General features: G+C 34.2%; 2 protein-coding genes across 2 annotated transcripts; one reads left to right on the top strand and one right to left on the bottom strand.

The window, feature by feature from the left end:
• Window positions 1-373: 373 nt before the first annotated feature.
• Window positions 374-13,733, bottom strand: LOC144441119 (palmitoyltransferase ZDHHC12-B-like). Its single transcript, XM_078130649.1, has 5 exons — window positions 13,373-13,733; window positions 11,146-11,282; window positions 8,571-8,705; window positions 6,398-6,564; window positions 374-5,914 (listed from the first exon to the last, which is right to left on the bottom strand). The coding sequence occupies exons 1-5, from the start codon at window positions 13,482-13,484 to the stop codon at window positions 5,593-5,595; spliced, it is 873 nt and encodes a 290-aa protein (XP_077986775.1). The 5' UTR covers window positions 13,485-13,733; the 3' UTR covers window positions 374-5,592.
• A 274-nt stretch (window positions 13,734-14,007) lies between these two features.
• Window positions 14,008-22,479, top strand: LOC144441203 (protein odr-4 homolog). Its single transcript, XM_078130759.1, has 12 exons — window positions 14,008-14,170; window positions 14,490-14,639; window positions 15,531-15,730; window positions 16,350-16,386; window positions 17,216-17,356; window positions 18,133-18,237; window positions 18,527-18,589; window positions 19,286-19,402; window positions 19,840-19,918; window positions 20,566-20,748; window positions 21,649-21,756; window positions 22,343-22,479. The coding sequence occupies exons 1-12, from the start codon at window positions 14,075-14,077 to the stop codon at window positions 22,414-22,416; spliced, it is 1,353 nt and encodes a 450-aa protein (XP_077986885.1). The 5' UTR covers window positions 14,008-14,074; the 3' UTR covers window positions 22,417-22,479.
• The last annotated feature ends 1,707 nt before the right edge of the window (window positions 22,480-24,186 follow it).

The raw sequence follows: 24,186 nt of genomic DNA, 5'->3' as shown, positions 1-24,186 counted from the left end.
AAGGTTTAACAGTTCACTTCTATGGTGTCATTTTTTGTGATGACATAATTTTGATATATGTAGTACTGTACGAGTGTTTGCATACTTACCATGTCGTCTATGATACACAGAAACTGAAGTAATTACTTATTTTTCCCCGACCATACTTTTTTACAAAAATGCATAGTAACACAAATTTGTATAATACCAACCCAACTGCTATGTAATAATCTTTCAACTTCATGACTAAAATTAAGCTGTGATATGATCACAGATTGGGTAGTGAGAAATGGTTATGAAAGAAAACCATACATGTACCGTAGTACTGAAAACAAACTCATTGACACTCATATATTTATTTATCCAATGTCTTTATTCATTTACATCCACTGGATCCAAAATGTGATATCACTGAAAATGGAAGAACAGCCTAAGAAATGGCTTTTTATCTTTATCATGGTATGTCCAGGAATTTGTACGAGTTTGTAGACTTACTTTTGTAGAGGACAAAGGACAGTGTTGTAAGTCAATGTACCTAATATTTGTAATATTGTCTTCTAGAACTAGAATACCCAAAGACTGAAGTCGCACTTGCGTTATTTATCAACGCATCAATTGGCACCTAACAGACACAGCCCAGAGGAGGCTATAGAAATGATCAATGTGTGCAGCTGCTTGTGAACACCCTGACACCCACAGTTCAATTTCAACCAAACCTGGCACAAATGTCAGACACTCCACTAGTGTGTACATGCACTACACTTGATTTCATAGCATTGTGGCCAAATGGCTGCCAACGTCTGTGAAGAATCTATGGTATTACAAAATATCTTGTATAGATAGCCATTCTATAACTTGTAAACATTGTGTGCACAAGACAGTAATTTTGCATCACAATAACCAAGATGAATAAGTTTATTTTCCACAATTTAGCTCACTAAATACCTTCTCCACCTCCCCCTTCCCCCATAGCAAGTATTACAGCTAGTTTGCATGAAAACATATCTTACTAGCGTATCATACAGATCATTCACGATTATCAATTCTTCTCTAATGCACTAAATACACTCAACTATCAAAGGTGAATTATTTACCAAGTAAAACACAAAATATTAAACAAAATGAAGTATACTATTTCTCTAGAATTCCAGTAAATTTTAAATTTTTTAGTTTGTGCATGGCATAATCAAAGTTTTATGTAAGAGTAAACAGTTTATAAACTTGGCTTGTGCCACTTAACTTTAACCATAAACTGGTCATTTCAAGAATGTAATAATCTCATTACCATTACTTATTGCTTTAATGAGTATATATAATCATTTATTGCACTAACACCCTTCAAAGTAAGGAATAAAGTGTTACTAATTACATTACATCATATGAACACTGTGCACAATGTCCTTGTAACCAGGCCAGGAATCCATGTTACCCTGTTCTATGTTATAGCTAGCCAGGATTTCTGTGGCCAGTTCTAAAGTATAGCTAGCCTAGAAACCATATTGTCCTGGTCTGAATTGAAGCGTAGCTACTAGCTAGCTAGGGATTGATGTGATCTGTTCCAGCTATTACTGTGTTAATTAATACATCCATCTGTTCTATGATATACCAGTAGCTAGCAAGGAATCAATATCCCTGAGCCTAAAGTATAATTGATAGCCAGGAATGTATGCTGTCCTATTCTACAGTCAAGAATCTATGCTTTCCTGTACTATAATAAATCGAGCCAGGAATCTGTGCAGTTGATTCTACAGAAGAGTTTACCAGGAATCTAATATTCTATGTTGACTATTTTTCAAGTATAGATTCCATGCTATCCAGTTCTACAGCAGAGCTAATCCTAGAATCCATGCTATCCTGTTTTACACTGTAAAATGAGAAATATAGTGGCGTGAACACAGATTCAATACTTCAGAGTATGGCATATATAGAATCAACTTACATGCAGTAATACTGTTTTTGGGTAGAAAAAGTTACAACTGTTGTAACTAATACAGAACGACTCACGAGGTGTGATCGGTGGGGTAGACATTAATTTCCCAACTTTGAGAATCTTATGACAGAAAAGAGTTTTATTGGCCTTTGAATCGGCACTGAAAACTCCACAGCTTGACACTTTGCAATCTTAAGTTACACTTCAAGATTATTATAAATTTGTAAATTCAGCATACCCTGCTTTACAAAGTGCAGTATGTAAGAACGTCTTTGTCTTGTAAGATTATACTTTCCTTTATTAATTACTAGTTATATAAAACTTTGTTTTATAGATGAAAACTTCTATAGAGAAAGTCGAGAGTAGAAAACCTTATTAAATCTTGACAGTAAATATAGGAAAGTTTCTATTCTACGAGTTTTTGTCCTAATTCAAGGCAAGAAGAGTAGAACAATGGTTGTATGTTGACAATGTTACAAAGTAGGTTAGGGGGTTTAATCCTATTCCTATCCATAGCCTAAACCCCCTAGCTTTCTTATAAATATGAATCTTTTGTAAAGTCAATCCACTCTCCTACATTCTGAATAATACAAATCAGGTGTATGCTAGGGGGTCTTGCCAAATCCTATTCCTAACTCTAACTCCCTAGCTTTGACATAATTATGTATATTTTGTACACAATCCACTGTTCTACATTATGAACAATACAAATAAGGTGTATACTAAGGGGTTCACCAAATCTTTTCCCCTAACCCTACATGTAACTCCCTAACTTTGATATAATAATGTATCCGTTGTAGTAATTGTGATAGGGGGTCTTAGAAATCCAATTTCTAACCCTAACTCCCTAGTTTTGAGACAATACATGTATGTACCCTTTGTACAGTCAGCCCACAGTCCTACATTCTGAATACAAATAAGGTATGTTATGGGGTCTTACCAAATCCTATCCCTAACCCTGACTCCCTAGTTGTGATACAATATGTACCTTTTGTACAGTCAGACCACTGTCCTACATTCTGAACACAAATCATGTATGTTAGGGGGTCTTACCAAATACTATCTGTAACCCTAACCCCCTAGCTTTGATACAGTATGTACCCTTTCTACAGTCAGCCCACAGTCCTACATTCTGAATACAAATAAGGAATGTTATGAGGGCTTACCAAATCCTATCTCTAACCCTAACTCCCTAGCTTTGATACAATCAGTACCATTTGTACAGTCAGCCCACAGTTCTTACCATCTAATTCTAATCACGTTGAATAATTTGTGCCCATTCAGAAGTAAATTTTCAATGATGTCTTCCAAAACATTGAAATCTGAGTGGAATACTTGTCTATAAACATTTCACTTTTTATCCTTTTTTAATATTTAAATAAATTTGAAATTAAATAAAATCTAAGTAAAACATTTGTAATTCAAAAATAAAGATTCCTACAAAATGTAGCCAACATATTTAATATGCAGACCATATGTTCCTCTACAACCCTCGCTGGTACCACATGTTGAAATTTATTTTTAAAAACTGAAACTGTGTTTATATTATGTGTTTTCGTGAAGGCCTTCAGTTCCTTCTGTATTTCTAACAATGTATTAGTGCTTGTAAATATAGCATATGGAACGGTACTGTTTCTTTTAAATTTCCAAATCATGGCATTCTTCTACTCATGGCACTTTTCGTTTCTCTAAAATTATTGCTTTGCACTTCTTTCTTGTGAGCGTGTTGTAAAACTTACAAAGACCAAATGTCTTGAATTCTTTACAGTTGAAAAAATTATATTAATGTTCAGTTTATAGCTATCATTAAAATGCACATAATTGATAGCTTTGTTTGGCAGATCAACTATTAAGCTCTAACACAGACCAACAAAAAACTATTATTATGACATTCTGATATAAGTTATCCATGAATGTTGTAATTACACTCACAGTAGGGTTGACGTTTCTCTTAGCAAGTTTTCCTCAAATGGCTACACACTCTAATTCATTATTTACACCATCTTAATTACAGGATGATTATATTTACATAACTCAGGCACCCACCAAAATTATTAGGTGACATGTTGATATAAGCTATCAATGAACATGATGTAATTACACTCACAGTAGGGTGGCATTTCTGACAGCATTTTTTCCTCGAGTGGCCACACGTTCAACCTCATTCAGTGTTTACATTATAACAGGGTGAGTACATCTACTTAACCAAGACACTGCAGTCAACCACTTCTGCAATTGACCACATGGAACAAAAACAACAGCTTGAGTTTGAGTCTGTCTTTAGTTTGACGATACCCCATTTTCCGTAGTAACATATTCAGGGACATAGTTCTCCATAAGTTGTGTTTTCTACTTCTATCACCTATAATTCTGACATTTAAATTTGACAACAGTGGGTTTTGTTTATGTTAAAAAAATAAAACAAATGAAAGGTCTTCAATTGCAAAAAAATAAAATATCACTCAAACTGAAATGTAATTCTCAGTACCTGTAATATTTATCTTACCTCATAGTAGAGGGTTAAAATACAATTACAATCAGGAAGGTGGACTCATTCCCATATACACCTACAGCTATGCATGTGCAGCATATACATGTAGAGTGATCGAAAGTCACAGTGTCAATTAGCGTGCCCTCTAAGCCAATTTGACGCACCCACTGATGCACACAATTGCTAGTGACATCAAAATTTAGGTGTTCCCCTATCTCTGATGACTCACAAGAAATCCCAGTTTATATCATTTTGACTAACAACAAAAAAATGTAGCTATCACGATTAGAGGGCACACTGGTGTAAACCCAATCTGATTAAACTCTAATGTAAGAATATGGCTCAATTTCTCTATTTACACTAGGAAGAAATCTCTCCCCGAACAACAAAATTGAAAACAAAATAAAAAAAAAACGACAGTAAGCAAAGGAAATAGAGGTATTCAAATAAAGTAATTGAACTGTATTCTTAAATCAGATTTTAATCAGATTGGGTTTTATCCACGAAGATTAGAATTTGACTGGTTTTTACAACAATCTTCGACCTACCATGGATCTAAGCCTGTCTAAAGCTGTGCTAAAACTACCTACTAACAGCCAGTTTCTCTAATGATCACAAGTGTAATCTTTCACTCCCTGGTGTTTAATTGTAAACAGATTGTTGATAAGGACAAGGCTGGGTGGTGGATTACACAGTTTACATAACACACTTTTATGTTGTACAATTGTATTTAATGTATGCATCTCATCACATTTACTGCCTGGGTGTATGTGTGTCATATGTCATATGTGTAGTGGACAAGTCAACTAGCTGTCAGTAGGTAGCCTTAGCACAGCTTGAGACAGGCTTAGAGCCACGGTGCCGGTTGATCGAAGGTTGTTGTATTTCTATAATGTATTAAGATGATACAATTCACTGCATGAAAGGAGTGCATTTCCGGTTCTGTATACATGACAGTCACACAACGGAATTGCCAAAAATCCGGAATTCCGTTGTGACCATCACGTATACCAAACTGGAAATGCAACTTTTCATGCAGTGATTCTATTTCAGGTACATGTAACAAGAATTCTACATTTTCCTAACTCTCTAAACAACATCTTTTCTCTTGCAATTTTTCTCGTCAACTGTGAAACAATTTGAGCAGTTATGAAACGCTTTTTTCCCTGTCAAATCAGGACCACCTTGCATATCACACAATTCTTGAGGGATCACTTCTCTTACTGTACAACAGTTCCCATCGTCTAATGGAGCAGTAACACAAAAATTTGAGAAAATTCTTCACCAATCCCTCATGGAATGGATTATCTTCACTCTCCAGATCTTTTAAATAGTTGATTCTATGCCTGGACATGAATTCCCAGGTTGTAGTGTTCATAGCTATCAGGTAGGTATGGCAACCTAGTAATAACCCTGTCACCATCAAGCCAAATAATAGTATACAGAATGCCATAACTAGGAAGACGTTGTAACTAAACCATTCCTTCCACTCTCTTTGGTACTTGAAGGCATTCCTGTAAGACATAAATACTGTTATTAGCAGAAATACTATTACCAATGGCACTGAAGCAAAACTGATTATTTTAAGTATCGGTACCACACACATGCTGTTGTAATGGATAAAGGTAGAAAATATCTTTGAAAGACGTCAGCATGTTTTAGACCAAATTCAGACAATGACATACATGATCTAGTAATTTTGTCTTGAATAATTACCTACTACATTTGTACTTTATCATTGTAAATGCAATCCAAACCAAGCACCACAAACACTGGTTGAATGATTTTGAAAATATATGTTGTTCACACACACACATGCACACACACACACAATGGATGGACAGACGCACAGATGGACAGCTACCACACCATCCCTATGGCACTACTGAACCTTATCAGTTCAGTTGTGCTGAAAAATCATGTTGAAACTACTTTTTGATTTTCATCGCCATAGCTTTACCATAAGTGCATGGGATTACATGAAACTGAAGACTTACCATATCATAACTAATGACCACAGAATAACTGCAGTTTCTGTTAACAGAAATAACCAGAAATATCGATGGTTTCTTTCGCCCACACAGTTATCTAACCAGGGACAGTGATGATCAAAACGACGAACACAATGTTCACAATCTCGACAGTGTTTTACTCGCATTGGTTGCTGAAACATAATTTTAGCTATGTCAATAACATGCAGTTTATACATACTCTAGGAATAGAATTATCAGAGATTCTCATCCTTCAGGAGGGGAAGAGGAGAAATAGAGTGAGGTTGTCATTCGACAATTTCACAAGCACTAAGCAGGTAAGGGAGTGAGAAATAAACATTGTGAATGGGAGAAGTTCCTAGTCAAAATGATATTGCCCTGTGAAACACTCAGAAATTATGACTTGAATAAACATACATGGATAGAATTCTAATTTTAAAGATACAATCAGCTACACATGATGTATATATATACTGGTTACTCTAAACCTGGATAATGTCACTAGAAAATTTTTGTCATTTTTACAGTTTTCAACTGATGTTTCTTCTCAACTTGGGACTTTGTCCTATAGACAAATATTTACACATTTCTAAGCCTGGTGCACTGTGTTTGTATACAAGAGGGTATATTATAGCTGCTAATTAGTTTTTTTTCTTCTTTTTTTCATTGTGAAATAAGTGAAAATAAGTTTTTGGTGAAAGTTCTTAGGTTTATAGTATATTGATATGTGTAGGTACATGTAATTGGAGATACAGGTTTCTACATGTATGTCATCAGCTGAGCTGTGTGACTGCATCATCTGTTACAAACCCTTCCACTATACAATTTCCTATGTAAATAAATCACATATTCAACAGTTTACATGCATGTACATGCACGTATATGAATCACTTTTGTTGTCAAAGAATATATATATATTTATCATATATTTACAAATATCTAAAATAATTTGATAATGTAAAAGTTTTCATAGCTGACATACATGGACAATAACAAATAAGTTTTGTGCTAGCTGACATATTTGTTCTGCTTTCCACAGAAATTACACAATTGACCAAGGAATTAGTCATATGATATGGGGTAAAAATACTGTAAAACCTAGAAATTTTCACTAAAAGATTTATTTTCACTTTATATTTTGCTGGAAAACAAAAACGGCAAAATAACTAGTGACTAAAATGCCTTATTTGTACATGAATGTAATGTACCAGTAATTTGTCATTTGTAATTTGTAAAAAATAACTAGTATTTGAGAACTAGCTCAAGACTATAAAATCGCAAAATTTTCTAGTGAAAATATCTACATTGTAGGTTTACAGAATTCTACAAATATTTATACAACTGTGTACTTGATGAATATAAAATTTAAACTCATGCACAGCCATCTAATAATACATCAAATTGTAATTTACTGTACTACCGGTAATCAATATTAGTATATCAAATTTACTCAGTATTTTTGTCTTCAGATCAGCATAACTATCTTTATGATAAATGTACTTAGTCTCTAGTTCTGTTTTCAACAGACATGAATAAAATGATGATACATATGACATACAGCCACTTTCATGTTAGTGTTCACTGGCTCTGTTTGATACAACCATGCAGAAACCAAAATGAAACTGCACATTCAACACTTTAAGATAGCAAGACCATTACACGTACTGCAGCTTGATGTAGATACGCAGGCACCACTGTTTTGATGTCTGCATGGTGGCACATTTGTTCATTTTATTTAGACAAAATGTCGCAGGAAATTGTATTCAGTCTATCTTACTATCTTATACAGTGTAGCAGTTTCTTATTTGTTTTTTTGCATGGTTGTTTCAAACAGAGCATGAGTAACATGTGCATGAGACACAAGACATGTGACAATAGCCCATTATAGTACAGCCCTGATAAAGCAGATGAGATGTTGGCGAAAATCTGGGATTCGCTTCTCAGAAATTGTTTGACTGTGAATGGAAATTATAATAAATTAATGCATCACCATGACTACGTTATTATTTGTTGACAGCAGTGACAAATCAAATATGGCCACTATACGATTCTAGCTTTACATCTACTTAACAGTTTGACTGAAGGTGATAGATTCCAGATTTTAGTACTGCCCTCTGATCAAACTTTGCTATCGAAAAACACAACACTATAACTATTTCAGATTGCATGTGACACTTACAATAATTTTACAAAACGAACACTTTTTCAACTTCACTTTTGTAGGTGAATCCAACATTTTAGCAACCTCTGATGTAATGTCTTCATCTGACGAAGTGTCACTGCCATTATGCTCCACATCACGAATACTGGGTTTCTACAAGAAAGAACAAAACATTCACAAATTCTGATCACATCCGTTGAAATGAAAATCCTCACTGCACATCAATATTTAATGAAGGCTACACGGTGTAACCATCATTAAACTTACACATGAGACAAGTTGTCCACAACAGTAATCATTAAATATGAAATCTGGAGCTTTAAACTATCTATCAATATATTATTCATGTACATACATTCATCATTTCTTGTCATACTTCACTTTAATGAATTCCTTGGGATTTCTTTGAACAAATTGCTCTCTTGCGCTTACAAGTTAATTTTAGAAAAGTAGTACCATTGACTACACCTAGGCTATGGAATTGGCTTGTATATGGATAAATTTTGACAAAACGCTTGCTTAAACGGCAAGTATTTCACTCCACTGTCAAATCCTTGAAACAATTTTACAGCCAGCAAATCAAATGAAATTGGTCATTACCCCATCTCTTGCTAGACAAAAAAATTGCATTGTGTCAGTTATGTCAGTTTCTGATAGTTTACGATCCCTTACTGACATTATCTTTCTCATTAATTGTATATATTATGGTGTACATACAAATGGGCTGGAGGTTTGGAGGACACTGTTTTGTTGTGTGTGGATGTATATTGTCTGAAATTCACAACAGCACTGCATGTACACAGTAGTCTGTGGACATATGCATACAGTGTTTCTCTATTGACATGGAATACGCGAATAATTAAGCAGCTCATTATTTACTGCAAGTACATACATGTTATGTCACTTTTATTCCATGGCATGAAATTCAATTTCTAATCATACAACTTTTAATTAGTCAAACAAAAATATCATCAGGTTATTTTACCCCAAATAAATATAACAGTGGGTAAATGGGGAGTCAGAAATCCATTTTTTAAATCAAATCTTTGTTAGCAATGTTACGGAGAAGGATACTTTGTGATTTCACTGTGTTAAATAACAGCATGAATTATAAACAAGATAAAATATTTTAGTTTGAGTCACATGTACTTTTTAGTGCAGCACTGGCATTGATCAGAACTTACATAGGCAGAAGTGAAGTGTACAGGCCTTGGTACTGAACATCCGTTAAATGTATTATCAACTGCTTATATTATTGCCCAATTACATTACAATACATGCAATTAGAAAGTTGACAATATGTTTAACAGAAGTTGCCTAGCAAGTCTTACAATGTATATGTCACTTCTCCCTAACTTCTGATCAACACCAGCTCTGTACTGATAAGTGATTTTGTTCGACATCCAAGTTGACAAGGTACATGTACTTCCCAGATTTACCCTTTTCAGTAGTTATTAGTTGCTCCATACTGTTCATAACAAAAAAGCATCGCATGTGTTTCGTTTTAAAGTCAAACATCACTTTTCAAACAACCGTGCACTGGTACATTGTGCATGTATGTTCTATTCATTCAATTAATCACCAATCCAATTAAAATTAAACAGAGTTAATTAAAAATAGATTAATCAACATTTGATATTATTTTGCATATTAATTTAGAACTACAAATGTATATTTTACATAATCCATATCACGTTTGTTGCTAAGATCTTAGAACCTTTAAAGTAACTGGGAGGGGATTACATATGGTTGCTAAAATTTACACATTTCCTATCAACATAATACATGTGTCAATATGGAATACAACTTCAGTAGATTAAAGCAATGAGAAACTCTGGTTAACAAATTTATACATGTGTAATCTACCTTCTGCCTTCAACAAAAGAAAAAAACACCATATGGAAAACATGCCTGGACATTAGATGTACATTTTAATGCAAGTACACATTTGGTCTATTATTCTGACTATAGTTCACAACATAAATGTGGATTTGATTATTCAATGGTTGTGATATTTACAAATTTAATAGGATTAGAAGAAATCCGGGTTTTAGCATTCCAGTCTGTACCAGACATGTTTTATATCTAGATTTAAAAAAAAATGTATTTGACTATTAATTGCTGGTAGCAGGCATAAAAATATTTGATTTACAGAAATTGGTTACATCACGAGTAGGAAAACCCTTTGTATGAAGGACAATAACCGTATATCAATCCCCCCCCCCTTTTTTTTTCAAAATGAACTTTAAAACAATAATTATAATGTATTAGCGATATACATAATTCTTTTGGATTTTTTATTTTATTTTGAAATACATTGTATAACAGACTTCAATAATGCCCCAGGGAAAGCCTTTCTGTGTCAGAAGGACATGACATCCTCCCCATTACAGTGTAAACATGTACATTGTATCCATACACATTCCTACTCCCCACTACCGATTTCCTTTACTTCTGAGACTTTTCAAATTATAAGTTTTCACAATAATCCCTCCTTGTCATACAGAGCCACTCAAGACTTACTTTCTTGATAGTTTGGTTATCGAATATTAATTTGAAGCCTTTAGAAAAGTTTTATTTGTTGAATATTTACCTTCTTTTGATGTTCCTTCTTTATGTATCCTGGATCAATCAGACTGGCAATAAAATAAAACCCAGTTGGTACCAGGACACACATTGTGAATATACTAGGTACCACATACTCTCCATCTTTTATGGCTCTACTGATAGCTGTTGAAATAGGAAAGTGAAAAATATTAAACTTGCTGTTTTTAAATCATGCTCATGCATTTTATCGAAGGGGTACCTACACATGTAGTCAGTGTTTTTTTTAATGGCGGTAAAAGTAGATAAAACTTACCAGAGTTCCCCAGTCATTTTACCGAGGTCCTCACCAAAAGTATATTACAATGTATGGGAAGTATGCCAGTTTTACCAAATTTACCCCCCTCTGTTATATGGGTTGAAATATTTTGGTCACATTGCAAGGCGTGTTGGAGACAATCTGGAGAAACTGATTATGTTTGGTAAAGTGGAAGGAAAAAGATGCAGAGGTAGGCAGAAACTTTGCTGGACATATGGAATTATGACTCTTACAGGCAGATCAATTTATAGCTGCTACACCAAGTCTCAAAATCGCCACGAATGGAGAAGCTTCATCAGAGAGGTCGCGAATACTCAGATATGAGTTGAACAACGGCGGTGACGTTACATGTATATGGGTTCCCACACCTTAGCAAAAACACTGACTAGTTCTGCACTAAGTTGTAGTTATTTAAGCCTTCTACCCTCAGATCTGTGCTTGAAAGGTTGCCAAACAAAAGTCTAGGATATTTTATAGTATTTTATATGGATATCAGTACCTACATGTACATATACATGTATGCAATGTATGGTTGCTTTTAAAGTTGGCAGAACTGCCCTAGGGTCTAGCAGCAAGACTACATGTACATTTGTACATCATCCATGTACATCGTATGGGGACACTTGAAGTCACGTGCAGTACCATATACATGTAATGGTAGGCAAATCAAAGTGACCTCAACAGTTACATGTAGTTGTATACATACAAAAATGTAATTACATGTACATGAATTTGTTATTAGTTTTGTCTCTGAGGTTTTGTAAAACGGAGACTTCTACAGACACCCAACATCCATATCCAAACTTTCCTGTCTCGCTCAACATTTCATATGGTGCGGTGTGACGGTGTTAGTAATTACAATATACAATGTAGGTGTAAAGTCTAACATAACAAATTGAGATAATTCTAACATACATTGTAACTGTTAATAAAGTTCAGTTGACCTCTTTAATTGTGAGTGTTTTTATATAAAAAAGACTAAACTGATAGAAAACTTTTACTAGTAAACCCAGGGTTACTGGGTACTGTCAGGTGACAACCATACCCCCTGAGTTACTAAGTATACCTGCAAATTTCTAGCATGTATGTAGAAAATATGATGTTGTATTGTATCACATTCATTTGTGAACTAATATTCTATTCAAAGATAGTCAATATAACTTACATAACAATGGCATCATTACCGGTAGGTATTTAAAAAAAATATCAACAAATATCATCACTGGTGTTGTTAAGGTGATCTTTTTTTTTTTGGTTAACACAAGTAATGATATTTTTGGAATATTTGTAAAAATGTACATGCATACATGTATGCATGTAATAACAAAAACACCATTATTTTGTATCATGACCATCTGTGTGACTGTGTGTTGCATGGGGAGATTTTGAGATGTATCTTGGAATCAGTAACAGGTCTATCATGGTGTCATAGTCCCTCTGTCATTGAGGGACTGTGATCATATTATTCAATTTGTGTATGTTCTTGAAGAGTAAAGAATTAGAACTTATAGAAGTGGCACAAAAGTGACAAATTTGTATACATAAAAAATCCTCACATACAGCTGTTGTCTGTAAAAAAAACTATATAAATATCCCAGAATATCAAACCTGTTTCAGTTGAAGTGTTGATATGCTGCTTTTAGACCAGACACACATTCCAGTCTAAAACTGTATTACCAGTCACTTAACTGTTAATTAATCCTTCTTTGTGTTTACTTGAACATGTACATGTATTTCTATATTGTGTTATTTTTGGTGCAACAGTTGTACAAATGGTTCACCCACGTGGGTGTGATTAATAATAGCTGCGACAACACCTTATCATATCGTGTAAGCACCAAAATGAAAAATAAATTCTAAGATTTTGAAAAACATTACCAATAATATAACAATAACATCAGGTTACAGTCACAAAGTCAAGATATTCCATTGCCAATGTCAATAACAACTGACTCACCAGTGTCTTTCAGGAACAGTACCAGAACAACTGCAAGTGTCAACCCTACATGTATACTCCTGATGAATATCCCAGTTGTTATCATCCAAAACAGTTTCTGTGTCATGACCATTGCGAGTATTTCTGAGGGCTTCACCCTCTGCCCGGAAATAGATTTGTGTGTTGTTGTGATTCAGCTGGCAAAGCGATGAAGTCGTTTCGGCAAAGTTTTAGCCCACAAGTTGTAGATTTAACCAGTTGCTGTCATATACAGTCATATCTAAGATAATACCATGTTATATAAACATGTAAACATAACTATTAAATATAAAACATGCCCAAGAAGTTTCAGGTGTGCGCAACTGTGGTAAGTCCCTTGCCGATCCAATATTGCCTACGCAAGTTAAATCTCGTAAGCTAACCTCGTGAGATCTTACGAGACTGTAATTTTAAGACAACAATGAAAGTTTTTTACCGCTACAAAAAAAAAAAAAAATCATATGATTTTATTATTTAAAAGTATTCAGAATATCTACACTGATAAATAGAATATTTATGGCACTTATGCGATCTTTACAAGCACTTGAAATTTTCTGAATCCGGTGCTACGATTAACACGGTACTTCATGTCATCAGCTGTTTGAGAATACACATGTTCATCTTCATGTGAATGTCATCGAAATAAATTTTTTTCTAGCAGTTGAGTTGATCGGTACCACAGCCATGGGTAGAACCATAGTCGCTGAAGAAAGTACACAGTCGTACATCGAAAACTTATACGGTAATCACCAATGGTTGGTGGGGCTGATCGTCGGACAGGTAATTTTGTAGTCTAGTGCATGTGTACGTGTGGAACATATGGAGCAGACGGTGTCAGTCACACTTCCGCATCTGTTTCGGTTTGGGTTATAATATCAACGTGTTAATTTATTGTCTATATTTATTATTTTCTTTATTTAACATTTTTAAAAGTGAGGTGTGTTGCTGCAGTGTATGATCGTTCTATCCAGTTATTGAGTTAAAATAAAATACACATGTACTACAGTACAATAATAATTGATATGGCATATACAATTTTAAAATTTAATAAAAATAGCAACTGTCACAAACTCATCAAAATCATGTATAATTTTTACAGAACAGCCCACAAAAGGACTTTGTTGTTCAGTTTATAAGAACGCCAGTGATTGATGAAGAAGTAGACAGTAATGACGCTAAGAAGAGATCTACAAATAAAACCACACTGGGTGATGTAGACGAACAATGGGTAGCTGAACATGCCAGCCAGGTAATTCAGGCAACAGTTATCAGAAACCAAGTATTCCAATAATATTAAAGTAATGCGATGTATTTTATTTTGAAGAATTTTCGGTTTCAGATTTTTTTTCTTTTTCCTTGTTGTAAAACAATTATTGGCAGTTTCATGAACCAACTGCTAGGGTTGATGTATCATTAAAACAATAAAATTAAAAAATCTTTTTTAAACTTTGTAAGTTTATTCCTTCAAAGTTTTGTACTTTGAAAAAAAAGTAAGATATTTTTATTTGCAATCAGCCAAAATGCATATAAAATTGATGTGTGTGTGTGTGTGTGTACATACATACATACATACATACATACATACATACATACATACATACATACATGCATGCATGCATGCATGCATGCATGCATGCATGCATGCATGCATGCATGCATACATACATACATACATACATACATACATACATACATACATACATACATACATACATACATACATACATACATACATACATACATACATACATGCATGCATACAACAGATATTATGTATGGATGGATGTATGTATATGTATGTATGTATGTATGTATGTATGTATGTATGTATGTGTGTATGTATGTGTATGTATGTATGTATGTATGTATGTATGTATGTATGTATGTATGTATGTGTGTGTACTGTGTGTATACACTGTGTGTGTATCTGTGTGTAACTCGACTATATCCTGTTGACTGCATGCTTTTGTTTACATCTGTAGCTCCTCAAACTCTTAGTTAAATGCCTCACAACCGTAGAGTAAACAGGCTGTAAATTGACAATGTACAATTCAAGTGTTACTTTAGATGGAAAGTAGATGGTCTGTGTTGACATCTGTTTGTATGTGTCAGACAACTTCTGATAATTGATGTATTACAGATCTCCAGGATGTTGCCAGGGGGTGTCACAGTTATTGGCATCTTTGCATTCGCAAGTCCTGATGTCATGACCAAATCACAAGCTAAACTCAGACAAATCATCTTCGCTATTCAAAAGACAATGAAGAAGCAAGAAGTCATCCCCAAAGAAGATACATTTTCAGAAAGAATATTACTTCAGATTTGTGCAGTGACAAGAAAGTATCCTTTTCAGGTTTGCCTTGTGACTCAGGATGGTAGGTTCATTATGGCTTGCAGATGAAAAGTAAGAATCCATGCATTATGCATATTTTGAATGCACTGAGTTGTGACCTGAACATGGTTGTACTGTCTTTAATAACACCCATCATAACATGCACAAGCCAAGTTATTGCTTCTAAACAGAAAATATGGATTGTATACCTTGATCGTTCTACGTCACAACAAATTGTGTTTTACATAACTGGGTCTTCAGTGCTCGAAATACGACTCGTTTCAAATCACCGTTATTTTTTTTCCAATTTTTAGTAAATTATGATTGAGGTGGTATAATTATGATATTCTCCAATATTTTTCTTCATTCAACCAGAAAAAAACTTGTCACGAAAGGCTTTTGCCATTACTTATTTAGCTAACTTGTAGTGACAAGGCCCCTTAGGTCACTTGTATTTTCCTTGGTAGAACGAACAAAAAATATTGGGGAATGATGTCAAATTGTCAGGATTGGCACTTCAATTTTCTTGAATTACAAATCATCCAAAAACCATCAATGTTTATGAAGTTGAAGATAATGTTCAGTGTTAACTATTGCTAGGTGTATTCCTTAATCTCATCTAACCAGAACTACATGTAGAACTGTAGATGTCTCTGATCACAAGGTAGGTTCGTTAGTCTTATGAAAACGAATGAGGCTTCATGATGTGTTTAGATAAATCCTAATCAGTAAGAGATCAAAGTAGAAAGGACCCCCTCTATAATGTTCTCAGCATCCTTATCCTCAAAATTGAAGGCATGATGTTGGATTATGTCATTTACTATGTCTGTGAATATGGTAATAAGTCTGAGAGAAGCCAGGATGGTTTCATGTCATATTTTGTGTATGTGAATATGAGCTTGTCCTTGAAACCATCTTGACTCTGCAAATCTTTGGAAAATCTTGGAAGATATTCTTTTAAAACTGGAAAAAAAATGAACAAAATGAAAATAGCCTTGTTAACAGGGAAAAGCAACAGGTGCATGTAAGATGAGATAGACAGTGGGCAAAGGGGTGTTCCATAGATTAATAACAGCTACAAGAATACTAGGGATGAAGATGATGGTAGTGGTGGTGATGATGATGATGATGATGATGATGATGATGATGATGATGATGATGATGATGATGATGATGATGATGATGATGATGATGATGATGATGATGATGATGATGATGATGATGATGATGATGATGACGACGACGACGACGACGACGATGATGTCGACGACGACGACGACGACAACGACGATGATGGCATTGGCAGTGGCGACGATGACGACGACAACAACGACGATGACGAGGAGGAGGAGGAGGGGGAGAAGGAGGGAGGACAAGGATGTCAATAAATGACAAGAACATCAACGATGATGGAATAATGAATTCTACCAAATTGAACATTACAGTATTTTTTTGATATTATAAAGAATTTTCTTGTTCATTATCTCTTGTAGAGTTCATTTCGACCTGCAGAATGGAAATACCAGTCATTTGTCAATAGATGGTCATCTTTACAGAGTCAAGTAGTTGTAGATGTCAAACTTCAAATCAATTCACAAATATCACATAAAAGTAGTTTCAGTAAACAAGTCAAGGTAAGCAGAAGGCGGTCTACAACTGATCCTGAGGGTTTCATGTCTTTCAACTGATTTATAAACCAAATGAAAAAACTGATGAAATAAAAGGGAAAAAAAACAGGTTAAAGGCAACGGATACCTTGTGAATTTACTGTGTGTAAAGAGAAGTTTAGTTTAAAATTTGATAAAATGTGTTAGTTTCATTCACTTTCACCAATTAGTATGGAGCTGGGATCAATCAGAAGTTTGGCAGAAATAGTGTATATGCTTTGGTACTCAACAATGTGTTGTTTCTATTATTGTATGGTAATTGTATAGTAAGTAGTTGGTAATACGATTATGGAAGTTCACATACATGTACCATGCATGGCTGTACATCACATCCGCATAAGTTCTTATCAATGTTAACTTCGTACTGATAAGTAAAGGTGAATGGAACCAATGGATTTTATCTTGTTTAACATCCAAGTTTTTATCAACCATTAAAGAGAATTCACTAGGTGTCTTTTACCTCTAACCTGTATTTGAGATGACTGTTAAATTTGCTGAAAATCAAAGTCTGCAATTAAATTTCCGACTTGTCATTGTACAAATTTTGTCTCTTTTCACTAGTGCTTGAAGTAGACTTTCAACTTGTTTGCATTCCTAGAATTGTGTTCTTATGGACTATGCTGTGGAACTTTCATCAGTTTACCGTATGAATGACTACAGTTATAACACCTCACAAACTCAAATTGAATGTTTTTATTTTGAAAATGTCATAATTACAGAAATTACTGTGTTTTTTTCCATAGAATGCTTTGCAGCCTTGGTGCAGAATGATCTCAAATTCACTTACCTTGGTTGGAGGAAAGATCAGGAAATCAACCGAACAACTAGAGAATACACAAACCCATAAAGTAAGAACTACTGGTACTATCAGGCTGATATTTTTACTTAGTACATGTGAAATGAAAAAGTGATGAAATACTAGTATGTTGGGGACTTTGATTGATTTCTGGCTATAGATACATTGAAAGAGTTGTTATATGAAAAATAATCCAAAATCAATATTCGTTCTCTGATTATCATAAAAGTAAAAGAATCTCAACAGCATCAAAAAATTGAAATCAAAGTGAAATTGAAAATTGTATTACAACATAAAGAAATTTTTTAAATTCAAATTCTCTGGGATGTCGTCTTTTACAGAAAAAGGGCCAATCAAGTACTACTGGACCACAATCTTACCGAGTACAGCTTCTTTCCCAGAATGTAAGTACGCTGACTTAGTCAAAGTTGATTGGTAACATTTACCTTGTTATGTCTCTTGGGGTGGGGGAGGGGGAGGGGTATACATCTATTAAACTGTGATAAATTTGTCAAGTTGACTACTGTTTTGGCAAAGACTTTTGTTATCATTCAGTGAGTATGACTCTCCAAACAATTCATAATTTTGTTGTGAAACTGATTGTACTATAGTGTGGCAGTCGTCCAATTCACACGCCCACAGCTTGGGGTCCCACACTACCCAAAACCTAGTCAATAACAAGGGATGTTGAAATGAAACCTTGTTTCTAAGCAGAAATTTACATGATTTAAGAAATTTTTTTTTCCAAAGTGGACTCAGGCTTAATGCAAATACAGCTAAATTAATGTGGTGGTCTGAACATTTTACTGAACTGAGTTTATGTTGTGATTAGTACACACCAAATCATGTTTGTCAACAAACAAAATGCACTTCATCAGTACATGTATATCATGTGACCACCAAATTTTAACTGAAATTGCAACTTTGTGAACATAAATCCAAATGATGTCATGGTAACCAATAACACAAACCCAGTTCAGTTTGATAACAAACCATTGATTCAGAACTAAAAGAAATTCAACTCCTGGTTTTAGGTAGTATCTATGTTACAATTCTGTGTTACTTTCAGATTGAAATAAATTCCTGTTTTTACTTCACAGAACTCATGTGATGACAATATTCAAAAAAAGGAATGCATCGTAACACTGAAATTAAAAGGATGTATCCATGGTAAAGCATATGTAAATGCTAAGGCGACAGTTGGGGAGGCCACTCAGGTTAGTGTTAATTAGTATGCATGCTTCTGGTGAGGCCACTCAGGCTAGTGTTGGTTAGTGTGCACACCTTTACTGGTGAGGCTGCTCAGGTTAGTGACAATATGTATGTATACACAAACTATTTAGATTTATGATAGTACACCAAAAAATGTATTTTAACTCTATGAAACAGAACCAGTTTTACGAAAGGCACAAAAGATCTGATTGTACATGTATATATAAATGGCTTAAAGTCATATTTTGTTGTCCTCATTGTCATGGTATTTGGTCAAGATATTTGTAAGAGTATCTAGTTGGGGAATTCTTCAAGACAAATTATCATAGGTCAGGTTTGATACACAACTATACAGACTCAAACATGGTCATCTCAAGTCACAATAGTTTAAAATCATAACATTTGTCAATTTTAATCTATGATTTGTCTTTATGTTGTCCAGGCATTGAAAGAAGATGTGATCAATAGTTTGTTATCAAGATGTGAATTGCTGTGCGATGATTTAAGGCAAAGTGATGAAGGTTTGTATCAACTTTTATTACCCAAGTAGTGATAATTTTTTTATCTAAATTTAGAGCATTTTTGCAAGACTTAGTTGAAATATACACTATTTACTGGATATTTGTCAGTCCATCTAATTGACTGACTTGTCTCCACTAATTGATAGTACTGTATACACTGACTTGATGCCTTGGATGTGTATGTCAAGTTGTGAGGTATGGACTGTTAACACCATTTGTCAAAAAAAAATATTTGAATAATTGGTGAAATGGCTCATAAATTAGCTACAAAACTTGAGAGTTTTTGAATTTTTGAAAATTTATATAAACAATGTACAACTGCCAGTGCAAGCTCTACCATACATAGTCACAAATTCAGTTATGTTGATGGGATACCATCAGTGGAAATTGTCACTGGCCACTGAAAAGGTGACAGCGCCCTCTGTGGCAAAAGTGTGATGTGGCTACTACATGTACATGTATCTCATAATGGTTACAGTATTTGTTTTCCAAAGGACAATATTCCATGAAATATCTCTCAAATTTAACAATTTTGAAATATGATTATAAACCACTCAAACAAAATCTTCAAGATTTCAGAATTCATTTACTTGTAGCATGTCAGTAATGGAGAAAAAATGAGATTTTGTTATTGAATGTTTTTCCAGACATTCCTGAAATAAATGTGATGCCAAGGAGAGTATGTGTACAACTACCTAACACTCCCGTTGATGTCAGTGATTATATGTTCCAAGATGAAACCATTCAAGATTCGCTAGACAGGTTTGCGGAATTATTAGATTTACAAGTCAATGAAGATGAATTACAAACTGATATTGAAGAGTTGCCAGGTGAGTTTCTACTTAGATTGTAATATCCAAAGTCTATCTACTGGTAAGTCCAAGACAGATATGTCAATGTATCCATGTAATAAACAGTGAAGTTACTACCAGGGGGACGCACACACATATCCTATCAATTGTCTGTTCTACAACTGCTGAGATTTGTGGACGAATGGAACCTATTACAAACCTATTACAAACAGAGAAAGTAAACAAATTAATTGGATTACATGACATTCACAAACCATTAGCGGTCCAAGTGCAACAAACCCGCGGGCTTGCCTGGCGAAAACGGTTGTCATAAAAGTTGTTTGCATCTCTAAAGCTGTTTGTAGCGTTACTTATAATAGCCTAATAAATTGATAACAACTGATATAAGACGGAGATAAGGTTTGCCTCAATTGCAGTCCATGCAGACGGCCGAATAGAGGTTTTACAGCTGTTTACTTGTGTTATGTAAGAGCCCATCATCACATGTGTAAATATTGGTACTCTTTGATAACAAGTCCACTTGCTTGGCTAATGGCTTGTCCCAGTAATGAATAACACTTGGCTTGGCATGTGGAAGTACAGAGACTTATATTACATGCTACCATTTCATAATAACAGTTTTATGACCACTTTACATAATTGTTCATGCTCACAAACAAATTTACAGTTCCCCTGGCATTTCATGTACACATAAAGAGGCCATAAAACTCTTCTTATCAAACCATGAAATGTGTAATACAAGTCTCTGCTGTTCCAACATGCTATGGCAAGTGTTATTAATCCAATTCATTTCTTTACTTTCCATGTTTGTAACAGGTTCTGTTCATCTATGGTCTGATGTCTGCAGTTGTATTTGTTACAACATGTAGGACAACGTTTGATCTTGTTAATTCTGTGTTTTGTTGTACCACAAATCAGGTGATTTAGATTTTGAGAAGCTTACAGAGAAAGTTACAAGGAAGGTAAAAGTAGATGATGGTCAACAAGAAGATGCCAGCAAAACAACCAGTAAAGCACAGTATCTAAGTAAGTTGGTATTACTATAAAAGTGAAGGAGAAATTTGCTGTTTATATATTTATGTATTTTCTCTCAACTTAGCTTAAAATGATTTGCTTGCAAATTTGTATTTTCACACTCTTACATTGTAACAACAATGAAAAGGGGTGGGGTGGGGGTGGAGGTTTCTTTTGAGTACAAAGTTTTGTCAGTGTGAATTATTCAAGAAGGGTGAGTACTCACAAGAGGGTTCTTCTTTGGCATTCATAGAATAGTGGGTTCCACCTTATCGTAAATCCAGTTTATCAAAAATATATTATAATCAAATTTAATAACATGATGTTACATTTGGCTAATTTTATCTGATTTCATCATTATATTCTGGGGACATTCCTATGCACTCAGCTTATATTGGTGCCCAATACGGTTCATTTTTTTTATTTAAAAAAAAAATAACATACTGTGAGTAAGAATAGTAAGTGATTGTGCAGAACAAAATTTGTACCAAAGGTCAAGTTAGAGTGAATACGGTTACTATTTAATTTTGTATTTTACTAGCCTGCAAATTATTTAGTATTTTTTGCCTAAAGCATCATTTTTTTTCTTTGTTTTCAGATATTGCAGTGAGTGCTGCCGGAGCCATGTTAGCTGTTGTAATGTCATATCTATTACTTTCTCAAGATGTCTAGGATATGTAGATATCATTTCCCAATATTTTTCTTCATTCAGCCGAAGAAAATATGAGTGACCTAAGGGGCTTTGTCACTACGAGTTGCTAGATGAGTAGTGACAACCCATAGGTCACAAGTATTTTCCAGCTGAATGAAGAAAAATGTTAGAGAATAACATAATTATACCAGTATCAGTAATAGCATAGATTAATTAGGGAAAGTAATGGAAACGTTGAACGTTTTGACTCATATTTCGAACTTAGCAGAACCAGTGACATAGGCATGCTGTCATAATGTAAAACGACCAGAGTATATATTCCATATTTGTTGTTCAACTTGGCTTGTGCATGGTATAATATATTTAGATTATATTATTACATTATGTCGACTTTTAATATATGTATCAAGAACCAGGTTGACTCTCGTGATGACCCAACAGTGCACTAGTAATCATGTTAGAACTTGCCTTTCTGTAATTACATCTAAATAGGGTTTATCCATTTTCAGAAAATGTAAATTGTTCGTATGTATTTAAATATTAATTTGAACCATGACCAGCATAGCCGTGAAGATATGCCATGTCATGGTTTCCTCACACATCAGCCCACCCCACACTTGTAAAGAGAGGCCAAGGACTCAATGACGGAGTTAATGTATCTTACGGCAGGGCTCGACAGTCTAGGAACCATAGTGAAACATCATTTTGAATATAAATGCCATTGTTGCTTGCTTATTTAGCAGTAGCTGTTACTGTACAAAGTGATTTTTTTCTCACTGTGTTTCTACACTTCGATGTTATTCCCCAATATTTTTCTTTGTTCAGCCAAGGAAAATACAAGTGCCCTAAGTAGTGACAAACCCTTAGGTCACAAGTATTTTCTGGTTGAATGAAGAGATATGTTTGAGAATAACATAATTATACCTGCACCAGTAATATCAAAGAAAAATTAGGGAAAATAATGGTAATTTTGAATGTTTTGACTCATTTCGAAGACATTAGAACCAGTGACATAGATATGCATTGTTGTGAGATAGACATACTGTCGTGATGTACAATGACCAGAGTATACATTCCATATTTTTTGTTCTAAATGGCTTGTGCATGGAATACCATACATACAATACTACAGATTGCTCACCACTGGAGAGAAGTAGTATTGCACCAACACACAAACTAAAGCACTTCCTATTTGCAATGTGAAAAAAAAAAGTTATATTACCTACGAGAAAGATTCCATAACATATATGAATCATAAGATAATATTCATGCAAGAACCTGGCACTGAAACATTGGCCTTTAAGGATCTAACAGTTATTACATAATATTTGATTACACAGACAATGAAACAGATAAAGTGGCATGGTATCTTTATTACTTCACAATAAAATTGTACAAAATATGTACAATGATTATAACTCTATAAAAAATATAACTCTATGACCAAATAAAATCAATTTGTAAAATAAAAGCACCAGCTTTAAAAATGTTTATGTTGGTCATAATTTGCAAATAAAGATATCTTTTAAAATCTCACTTTGTTAATATCTTGTTTGGTGTGTTTGTGTATGTATGTATGTATGTATGTATGTATGTACATGTATGTATGTATGTATGTATGTGTGTGTGTATGTATGTATGTATGTGTGTGTGTATGTATGTATGTATGTGTGTGTGTATGTATGTATGTGTGTGTGTGTGTATGTATGTATGTATGTATGTATGTGTGTATGTATGTACTGTATGTATGTATGTATGTATGCATGTATGTATATGTATGTATGTATATG

The sequence above is a fragment of the Glandiceps talaboti genome, chromosome 10 (assembly GCF_964340395.1).
Source record: "Glandiceps talaboti chromosome 10, keGlaTala1.1, whole genome shotgun sequence".
Taxonomy (NCBI): Eukaryota; Metazoa; Hemichordata; class Enteropneusta; family Spengelidae; genus Glandiceps; species Glandiceps talaboti.
Note: the sequence above shows the minus strand (reverse complement) of the source record. Positions and strands in the feature narration are given on the sequence as shown.

Bases quoted from the DNA above. Each gene is read 5' to 3' on its own strand.
- LOC144441119 (XM_078130649.1), bottom strand. From the start codon at position 13,484: ATGGTCATGACACAGAAACTGTTTTGGATGATAACAACTGGGATATTC. The intron at 8,706-11,145 runs GTAAATATTCAA...TCTTTCTTGTAG, and splicing joins AGAAGGAACATCAAAAGAAG to AAACCCAGTATTCGTGATGT. The intron at 5,915-6,397 runs GTAAGTCTTCAG...TATGTCTTACAG, and splicing joins TGGTCATTAGTTATGATATG to GAATGCCTTCAAGTACCAAA.
- LOC144441203 (XM_078130759.1), top strand. From the start codon at position 14,075: ATGGGTAGAACCATAGTCGCTGAAGAAAGTACACAGTCGTACATCGAA. The intron at 14,640-15,530 runs GTAATTCAGGCA...GATGTATTACAG, and splicing joins TAGCTGAACATGCCAGCCAG to ATCTCCAGGATGTTGCCAGG. The intron at 21,757-22,342 runs GTAAGTTGGTAT...CTTTGTTTTCAG, and splicing joins CAGTAAAGCACAGTATCTAA to ATATTGCAGTGAGTGCTGCC.